General features: G+C 41.9%; 1 protein-coding gene across 3 annotated transcripts; it reads right to left on the bottom strand.

Annotated features, from left to right (window-relative positions):
- Positions 1-1289: 1289 nt before the first annotated feature.
- On the bottom strand, positions 1290-8087 carry LOC120716720. 3 transcript variants are annotated; one of them, XM_040004319.1, is made up of 16 exons: positions 7456-8087; positions 6947-7025; positions 6630-6747; positions 6468-6536; positions 5930-6304; positions 5700-5801; positions 5249-5481; positions 4973-5151; positions 4784-4877; positions 3833-3950; positions 3667-3758; positions 3451-3565; positions 2979-3080; positions 2610-2777; positions 1787-1942; positions 1290-1554 (listed from the first exon to the last, which is right to left on the bottom strand). In XM_040004319.1, the coding sequence occupies exons 2-16, from the start codon at positions 7016-7018 to the stop codon at positions 1340-1342; spliced, it is 2208 nt and encodes a 735-aa protein (XP_039860253.1). In that variant the 5' UTR covers positions 7019-7025; positions 7456-8087; the 3' UTR covers positions 1290-1339. The 3 variants fall into 3 exon arrangements, with proteins under 3 accessions (XP_039860253.1, XP_039860254.1, XP_039860252.1); XM_040004320.1 differs by lacking the exon at positions 7456-8087 and adding an exon at positions 7193-7367; XM_040004318.1 differs by lacking the exon at positions 7456-8087 and having other exon boundaries at positions 6947-7367.
- Positions 8088-10208: the final 2121 nt, after the last annotated feature.

Consider the following 10208-nt stretch of genomic DNA (forward strand, 5'->3'; position numbering starts at 1 on the left):
TCAATGCAATACAGAATCATTAATCTGGTTTTATGTAATGTCCTCAAAACATGTCAAAATGAGGCTCACTAGTCTGTGTGGCCTCCACATGCCTGTATGACCTCCCTACAACACCTGGGCATGCTCCTGATGAAGTGGCAGATGCTCTCCTGATGGATCTCCTCCCAGACTCCAGGACTAAAGCATCTGCCCACTCCTGGACATTTTGTGGTGCAGTTGGTGGATGGAGCGAGACAAGATGTCCCAGATGTCCTCAATTGGATTCAGTTCTGGGGAATGGGCGGGCCAGTCCACAGCATCAATGCCTTCGTCTTGCAGGAACTGCTGACACACTCCAGCCACATGAGGTCTAGGATTGTCTTGCATTAGGAGGAACCCGGGGCCAACCGCACCAGCATATGGTCTCACAAGGGGTCTGAGGATCTCATCTCAGTACCTAATGGCAGTCAGGCTACCTCTGCCGAACACATGGAGGGCTGTGCAGCTCCCCAAAGAAATGCCACCCCACACCAAAACTGACCCACTGCCAAACTCATGCTGGAGGATGTTGCAGGAAGCAGAAGGTTCTCCACGGCGTCTCCAGACTGTCACAAGTGCTCAGTGTGAACCTGCTTTCATCTGTGAGGAGCACAGGGCGCCAGTAGCAAAGTGGCCAATCTTTGTGTTGTCTGGCAAATGCCAAACATCCGTCACGGTGTTGGGCTGTAAGCACAACCCCACCTGTGGACGTCGGGCCCTCATACCACCCTCATCGAGTCCATTTCTGACCATTTGAGCAGACGTGCACATTTGTGGCCTGCTGGAGGTCATTTTGCACAGCTCTGGCCTTTCTTTCCTACCCCACAGTACCTTCCCTTACCATTTGTTTCCTACTCTTTTACTTCTTCTTTGATGACGGTTGTCTTTCTAGATAAGCAATTTCATTTGCTCTGGGGCGAGTCAATGGCTCGGGTGCATTCTGGGACTGTCAGTTCACCAGTGTGCTGGCATGCTTCTTAACAAACATACCACTACAGCAAACATCTCAATTGTACTTGTAGATTTCTTCGACAAAACACTGAACAAAAACATTTACTTGTGAGTGTGCTGCCTGGTGCTTTTAAATTTTGTGATAATTTGAGCAGCCCAGAAAGCATCCCATAAATTAAATTATGTTATCGTATCTGAACATGTACACTAGTCATTAAATTAGATGGGAAATAATGATTCAGGGTAAACAACTGCACCAAGGAAATTCCATTTTTCTTCTCAAAATGTAAAATGTCAGTTGAAAAATCACATTGAACAGAGATGTGATTAACTTTTTATTTTACCAAACATAACATCAGTGATGACACAATCAGTCTTCATCAGAAGTGCTCAAATCACTCTCAGTGGCATCGTCTGGAATGTCCTCCTCCTCCTCCGAGTCCATTTCCAGGAGTGGTTGGTGGCTGAGGATTCTCTTGTACACGTCCTTTACTTTGAGCATTTCAGCTTTCAGTTCACTTTGTTTTTTTAAAACCAGGCTACAGAGTCCCTTCTGTGCATCCTCCGACATGCCAACAAAGGAGGCTGTAAAAAGAACAAAACAAATAAATATGAGAAAAGTAAAAAAAACAAAAAAAAAAAACCTCACCTCATAAACACAAGGAATTAGGATGCTGTAATTAAACATTTTTTTAAAAGGGAGAAGGCAGTGTTAGCTAGCAATCTAGATATAGGTAAAAGATCCAGTAAGACTTTAGCATCTGCTCTTATTTTCAATCGATTCATCAAAAAATTAATAAATAAAAGATGTGCTTACAGTCTGAGGAGATTGTCCCCAACACCACAGAACGCATTCGCAACACTGTCCAGTGATGCCGCATCTCCCTGCAAAGGATCATCTCCTCCTCTCTCAGGCGCCTCACAGCCATCACCTTCTCAAAGACCTTTCTCTTTGTCCGGAGGTCAGCAGCAGCTACAGTTTAACAACATCAGATGGGAAAACATAGTAGCATATTATGATTCAAGAACAAAACATTCAACTACTGCTCAGATAATAGACCTCTCTGCATTGAATCATATCTGTTATTAATCTCTGTCTCTCTTCCACAGCATGTCTTTATCCTGTCTTCCTTCTCTCACCCCAACCGGTCGCAGCAGATGGCCGCCCCTCCCTGAGCCTGGTTCTGCCGGAGGTTTCTTCCTGTTAAAAGGGAGTTTTTCCTTCCCACTGTCGCCAAAGTGCTTGCTCATAGGGGGTCATATGATTGTTGGGTTTTTCTCTGTATCTATGAAGCGCCTTGAGGCGACTTTTGTTGTGATTTGGCGCTATATAAATAAAATTGAATTGAATTGAATTGAGGGGATAGGTTAATTGGATAATCCAAATTGCCACTAGGTGTGAATGTGAGTATGAATGGTTGTCTGTCCTTGTGTGTTGGCCCTGCGACAGACTGGCGACCTGTCCAGGGTGTACCCCGCCTCTCGCCCTATGACAGCTGGGATTGGCTCCAGCACCCCCCGCGACCCTGAAAAGGATAAGTGGAAGCGAATGGATGGATGGATGGATGGATGAATTGAATTGAATTGAATTGAATACTGGGAGTTTGTTTAAAAAGGATATTTATAAATCAAGAGCTTACGTTCACTTGTGCTCTGCCAGGGCCAAATATCGGTCTGCATGAGGGCATCACTGGATACGATTTGCTTTGTTGGTTCAGCGAGCTTGTTGTAGTCGTCAACAGCAGCCGCCAAGCGTTTCTTTTCAACTAAGATGACCTTGCGAATTCTGTGTCGCCTCCTGTTGCTATCTGTAAATAATCATAAAAAATTCACACCTTCACATAATGCATATATTTACATTTTAATCTACACTCATCAATTTGTTTGCTAGAACAAATCACATCCAGCTTAAACAAACCTGGATCGGATTTTATTCTGTTTACAAAGTAGCTGCACAAGCTGTACAAACTGAGCATCAAACGGTCCGTTTCAAAGAAACTGGGACGTACCATTTTGTCTGTAAAGACTTTGTGTTCGCACTCTGATGATGACGACAAGCTCCTCTATTCGTGCCTGCAACGCTCCAAGGCTGCCATCAGTTTGATCACTTTCTAAGTGAGAGGAATATTAATCAGAACACAGGATGAGTAACAGTCACCAAACTACAGTGGACTCTGTAATCACTGACTTGATGACATTCATTATAAGACATCTGGAGCCTTCATGTGCTGCATTATCATGATAATCATGAGATAACAAGTATGTTGGTGTTCAGGTTTATAAAACCAACTAGTACGACATCATTTCAACCCAGGTTCTGTCCAATTTGATGAAACGCAACAACTCTGCCATAAATTTGCTTTTACAAGGCTTATTTTTCATTGTTTGTTGACACTGTCAGAAAGATCTTAACTCTAAGTTCTTTAATGAGGCCATGGTGGGTCCTGTTGTTATACATGAGTGCATTATATTGAGACGCACCTTCAGCCCATTTCTGCACATCGGCCACCCATTGCTGCAGTGTATCGTCATCCACACCCAGCTCATTTCTGGTCGCATTCAGGCTCTCCACTTGTTCTCTAAGGATCCTTATGATCTAAGAATACATTAATAAATGTCATTCATATGGACATTTTTAGAGTACTGGTGTTTTCCCCCCATTACCACACACATTAAAATGGGTGTTGAAAAACTGACCTTTAGATATCTCTGGCTCAAAGTGCGGCCCAGTTGTTCCACTTTCCTTTTGTTCCAGCCCAAAGCCAGGAGGGTCAGCATGTCTGTTCGCCCTGCATTTCAGTTAGTATACAAATTAGAATTAATGAGCAGGAGACTGAGTGGAATCTCAGACACGGACACATACCTGCTTTAGACATGTACTTCGTTGTGATGGCCGCCCTAGACAGGAAACTGTTTACTTGTTCCACCTCTTCTCCAACTGTTGAACCGGCCCCATCCTGAAACGCACCTCCCCATTTGATCTATAGAAAGGAGGTCACAATACATGACTGCTGAATTCATTCGACCTTATAACAAAATGTCTCAAACTAATCCAAAACTACAAGCTGCAGTATACCTCGCATTTCCAAGTGTGAGCCTTTGCATGCATGACGGAAAGAAAAGGACGCATTGACAAGAGGTTCCTCAGCTCAGGGCACTGCTGAGCCACCTTGGTTAAATAGGGGAAATATTTACAGGTTAGCTGCCAACTTCCTCTGGAGAAAAAGGGGGTAAGCAAAGATCTCCCCTCGAAACATGTTCAATGCAGCTAAGAGGACTCCGTGGCGACAAACAGCTATTTCCATGCCCTCCTCATCCAACTTCCCAGTGGACTTTTTGGACGACTCCTTTGCTGCAGTCCAAGATGAAGATCCGCACAACCCTTTCCCCGGGACCTATACACTCAAAGATTTTAACATAAAAGACATGACATGATTAAGCCCTATCAGGGACAAACTTTTTAAAACACATGCATAACAATTAGCTGAATTAGCCTCGAGTCACACAAGACCTCATATCTCCCCAGGACAGTACTGATAACACAAAATAAAAATCATGTTGTTTTTTTTAAATACACATGGTGACAAAATTAAGTACACATTAAGATAAAGTAAAGTAAATAGTATTACGACAACACCAAGAGAAAAATAAAAAAAAATATCGACCCATCCATATATGTCTACACACACACACACACACACACACACACACACACACACACACACACACACACACGTATGTGTATATGGTTACGGCATTAACGTCATTTTAACAAGATTAACGCTAACAGCACTAATATATATGTGTATCTTACATGATTTGTGTGTCTCTGGATGTATTTCACAAACTCAGCAACTTCCTCATCTTTTTCAATGAAGACACCTTCAAAGTTCCCCTGCTCTGAAGTGCTGAACGAACACAGTGACAGTTGTTTGAAAAGAAACATTAAAATACATTTTTCTACAAATCCATATTTGACTTATGTACACAATGCATAACGTACCTTGCATTAGACTGAAAGCGATAAAGCTTGCGGTTTCCATCAACTGAGACGGCGAGCATGTCTGGAGTGCAGGCAGGGCAGCTAAAGCATGGCTCCTTGCACATCCTGTCCACCTCAAACTTTACAGCACTCCACTCCAAGAAACTTTTACTGAAGGCATCAGCTGATATTCGGCCATTCTTTTACATAGAGGACATACAACAGAATATTCAAGGACAGTCATCATAAACATTGATTTGCACAATTTCCTTAAACTTAGCAAATTTAGAAACTCACCCTTCCAAAATGGGCTGTTCGTTCATCCAGCATTTTGACAAATGCCTTAAGTGACATCCCTGGTGCAGCCTTCTTAATGTCATAGAAAGACTGAAAGACATCCATTGAAAACAGGGTGCAGAAATTTAAGGTGCCAGGCCAATATCCACTACCCAGGATGTCCTTAACTGAGGGGGACCACATTAGGCCACAGCTGGTGCAGCTCACCACTGGCAGTGCAAGGTTATAACGGCCTTTAGAAAGGCTCAGGATAAATTCAGTCATGGCTCAAAGCATTCATTTTTTTCATGTTGTTTTCAAATCGGTCTGGTAAATCCAAATGACCTTTGACAGGTGCCCACATATACTGCGGGCCGAGGGTAATTAAAACCAAGATAGCAATGCACAATTTGCAATAAAACCTCCAAACACATCTATTGTGTATGTAGTGTGTGACAAAAGGGCAACTTACCATTTATGGTTACAAGAGCCACAATTGCGCCGGGTGAAACCTCAACGTTACCTGCTGGGCAGTCACACACATGGTCTGGCCTTTGCACAGGCAACAGCCGAACTAACATTAGAACACACAATATATATATAAAAAGAATTAGAAATTAACTGATACACAATAAATATACAATAACAGCACCCACTCATACTCATACATAGCAAGAAATGCATAAGACTTAAAAACTGTACCTATTGGCTTGTGAAACTCTGATGAAGGCTGCAAAAACCCTCCTGTTACTGCCTCTCTGTTGTGCAGGACAAAGCGTGTGTGAACTGCAATATCACAGTCAGCACAAAGGAATGGAAGAGGCAGGCAGTCCAGACACCTCACAACTACTTGTTTGCCACACTGACACACACGGTGTGACTGTGGATCCAGAGTAGCTAACATATTGTCTATAAGACAAGGCCTGGCCTCTTTCCACTTTTGCGAGGACACCATATTTCTGATCGCCCAGTGAGTAGCAGCTGACTCAGACGACGTCTCACAAGTCATGGCTGCGTCCTCTTCTCCATCCTCCAACAACTGAAGGAGCTCCTGACGAAGCACCTCAGTTCCATACACTAACAGAAAAAAAAATAAAGAAAGGAAGAAACTCTTCCACAAAGTGAAAAACACTCTAGGCAGTATGTTTCTTAGGACTCCACAAAAGCCCTGCATAACTCAACTATAACAACAAATATAAAAGTAAACAGAAATCATAATATATACAAGAAGGTAAAGTACCTTTTGTTGGGTTGACACTGGCAACATAACTAGGTTCTTCACGTGGACATTGATGCTGCTCTCTGGACACTGGGGGGGGGGGGAATGAAGAATATTTACTTACTGAAATTCTTTGGTGAAAACAAGTTGTGAGATAAAATCAATGGTTGTGTGAACACTGACCACGTGGCATGCAACTAGTACTTCGACTGGTTGATGGTCTTTGAGGAATAAAAGCTCCCTGTCTGTCACGTGTTTTCCAGCGCACTGGTCTTGGCTGAGGTTCACTCTGTGCATCATTCTACGCAATTAACAAGGAAAAAAGGGAACACCTAAAATACAGTCTATGATTAAAGCAAAGATTATCAAACATCTTAAGTTAACCAACTTAATTTGACATAAACTTTAAAAAAAAATTCAAATAACATAACGTTTACTCCGTACAAAATATTAGACAAGCGTGTTCCCTCTTTAACAACTGTTTCCACTAAAAATGTTACCCGCATATCTTGAAGGAGTTCGTCAGCAGCCTGAAGCTCTTCCTCCAGCTCGGGATCCTCTGAATCACTCATTTTCAAGCTAAAGAGGAAAGAGATTTTTGCAGAACTCAGTGACATAAACACATAACTAACGCAATTCAAATGATTTTCAGTCTTGGCGCTCCGGTTAATGTTAGCAATTAACGTTAGCATCATCAGTTTGTAAAGAGCTAGCAGAACTCTTAGCGCAAAAACTGCTTTACGCACCATGTGAGGGTATTTTGCAGCACACAAGTCCTTTAACGTTTGTAATAGATTTAATCCATCATCGTTGGATTAAATGGCTAATGCTGCAGTAGCCACGTGTAGTCATTACCTAGCAAGCATGCTGACGGTAGCTGTAGCCATTTTTAAATACATTAAACCGTTTCCGAGATCAGTCACCTCTGTTTGTTTGAAGCTTTTATGAAAAAACAAACTTTAAAACACACATCAAGGTATTACTTTAAATATATGTATTTTTTACATACCTGCATTAGAATCAATCAGTTCCGCCTCATTTTCTTATTCTTATAAATGGGTCTCTCCGTTCTCCCATCAGCCTTTGCTTACACAGGTTGCGTCTGATTGGTTGGAGCCGAGCGCATCCAAAACTAACAGGAGTGGTGAATGAATCTATAAATGTGTTTTACGTGTGAAATGAAAATAATAAACCTAACAAAGGATTATGTACGTTAAATCTGCGCACTTTCAGATCGTGAATCAGTTTGGAAAACACTGTGTGATGGCCACAACATGAAGCGATTTTATTGTTGAATTATCAGTGATACTTTCAGGTGTTTTTGTTGAGAAATGTTAACGATGTCATTAAAAGAAAGCATTAAATTAGGGAGAAAAACCCGTTTGCGGAGAGGGTCCCCGGTTCTCCAGTTAGATTGTGCTTCACGGCGTCATGTTTCGCCGTGACGGGGTTATTATTGGAGTAAATGGATGGCTGGAGCCTCTGCTCGAAGCGTCTCTGATCGCCGCGAGCGGGTTCATATTGGAATGAATTGACAACCCACAGCGTCACATAAAAACGTGGAAGGGTACCTTAGGCGTCAGCATGAGAAGTTAAGGGACGTGACAAATCGTCATTATTTTACGCGTCGGGAGTGAGAACGGGTTGGTTAAACCCATTGACTCATTCACTGCCATTGACGGCTATAGACGTCAATGGCAGTGAATGAGTTAATAATTTTGTACGTGCAGAGTAGTATTTTAAATTGAATACGGTACTTAACTGGCAGCCAGTGCAAGCCGGCAAGACCAGGAGTGATGGAGGAAAATTTCCTGCTGCATTCTGGACAGTCTGCAACCTAAGGAGAAGGGAGGAGGAAAGCCAATGTAAAGAGAGTTGTAGTAATCCAACCTGGAGGTCACAAATGCGTGAATAAGTTTCTCCAGGTCTTTATGAGGAACATAGTGCATAGCCTTAGAAATAAGGCACAGCTGATGAAAACTACACCTCACTACAGCAGAAACGAGCTATCCAATAATATACCCAAATTACCGGCATAATCAGAAGAGGAGCTAGCAAAGGGCATCAAAGCAGCACACAATTGGTCGCGGAGGATTTTACTGTCGAACACCACAATCTCTGTTTTCTCTTTGTTCAAGACAAGAGAATTACTCTTAGACCAATCTTTAACCTCACGCATGCATTCACGAAAATAATGAAAAGACACAGCAAGATCGTCAGTAATCTCAAAGTAAATCTGTATGTCTTTGGCATAGCAATGAAAGGTAATATTATACTTATCAAAAATTGCTCCAAGAGGGAGCAGATATAATGAGAAGAGAATAGGGCCTAATACAGATCCTTGAGGCACACCACAGCGTACAGGTACCGAGGAAGACGAGAAGTTGCCCAAATTAACCGGGAAGGACCTGTCAGCCAGATAAGATTTAAACCAGTTAAGGGCAGTGCCTCTAATACCCACAGTATGCTCAAGTCTTAGTAGAAGAATGTTATGATCCACCATATCAAAAGCAGAGGAAAGGTCCGATAAAACCAGGGCCACAGAGCGTCCAGAATCAGTGCTTATAAGAAGGTCATTGAGAACTCTAAGCAAGGCAGTTTCAGTGCTGTGCCATGGCTTAAAGGCAGACTGAAATTTCTCTGCAATGTTGTTTGCGTCTAAATACACCTGAAGCTGAGAAAGAACTAGTTGCTCCCGGATCTTGGACAGAAATGGAAGCTTAGAGATCGGTCTGTAGTTCAAGAGATCATAACAATCAAGATTCTTTTTTTTTTTCAGAATAGGCTGGACTACAGCATGTTTAAAGGCCAGTGGGACAGATCCAGAGACTATTCTTAAATTATTAAGAATAGAATGCTTGGTCCAGTTACATCAAAGCAGCCCTTAACAATGCGTGATGGGAGAATATCAAACACAGTATTGGTGTTTTTCAGTTGATCAACCAGCTGCTTGAAAGTCAAAAGTACCACGGGCTAAAACTCGATGAAAAGTTGAATTACACCCAGAGGAAAAAACAGGACAAGAAGCAGATGAAGAGGAAGATTTAAAAGATGAAACCTTATCTAAAAAGAGAATTTGAAAACGCTCACAAAAGAGCTTGTGAATATAGTAAAGGAATATCAGAACAGGGATTAACAACAGAATTAAAAATTTTAAGTAACAAAATTTTTTACTTAAAATTTCTGGCTAATGGTCAAAAACAAAGTAACAAATTCTGGCTAATGGTTGTGACCATTAGCCAGAATGACTTTGGGAAGAAAAGATGCTTTAGCCATTCTAGCAGCAGTTTGAAAATTTGAGCGGCTAGTCCGTAACATATCATAAGAGACCTGAAGTTTACCTTTTTCCACCTTCTATCATCACAGCGACAAACATGTCGTAAGGCATGCGTAGTATTATTTAGCCAGCAATGAGAGTAGGTTCTAGAGCGCTTCATTTTGATGGGAGCAGGAGACTCAAGAATAGAAGAACAAAGAGCTAACAAGATATTACCATAACCATCAACCGAGCAGAGAGAACAGCAGTCAGGTACAGCCAAATCAGGGGTAGAAGAAAATAATGATGACAAAATATTAGCATAACCATCAGATGAGCGAATTGAGCAGCAGTCAGGAATCATAAATACCGAATCCAAAAAAGACACAGCAAACTTTGACACAGCTTCAGAGCTGAGTATATGTAGCAGACAAGAGGGAGCTACAGACTGCGGTCCCACGGCAGATAAACAAATATCAAAAATAACTGGGAAATGATCATTCCAG

This window comes from Simochromis diagramma, unplaced genomic scaffold (assembly GCF_900408965.1).
Source record: "Simochromis diagramma unplaced genomic scaffold, fSimDia1.1 OVJJ01000565.1, whole genome shotgun sequence".
Taxonomy (NCBI): Eukaryota; Metazoa; Chordata; class Actinopteri; order Cichliformes; family Cichlidae; genus Simochromis; species Simochromis diagramma.

Coding starts and splice junctions, on each gene's coding strand:
- LOC120716720 (XM_040004318.1), bottom strand. CDS start 7,195: ATGGTGCGTAAAGCAGTTTTTGCGCTAAGAGTTCTGCTAGCTCTTTAC. Junction 6,537..6,629: donor TACTAGTTGCATGCCACGTG/GTCAGTGTTCAC, acceptor CCCCCCCCCCAG/TGTCCAGAGAGCAGCATCAA. Junction 3,081..3,450: donor TGTGCAGAAATGGGCTGAAG/GTGCGTCTCAAT, acceptor CCTCTCACTTAG/AAAGTGATCAAACTGATGGC.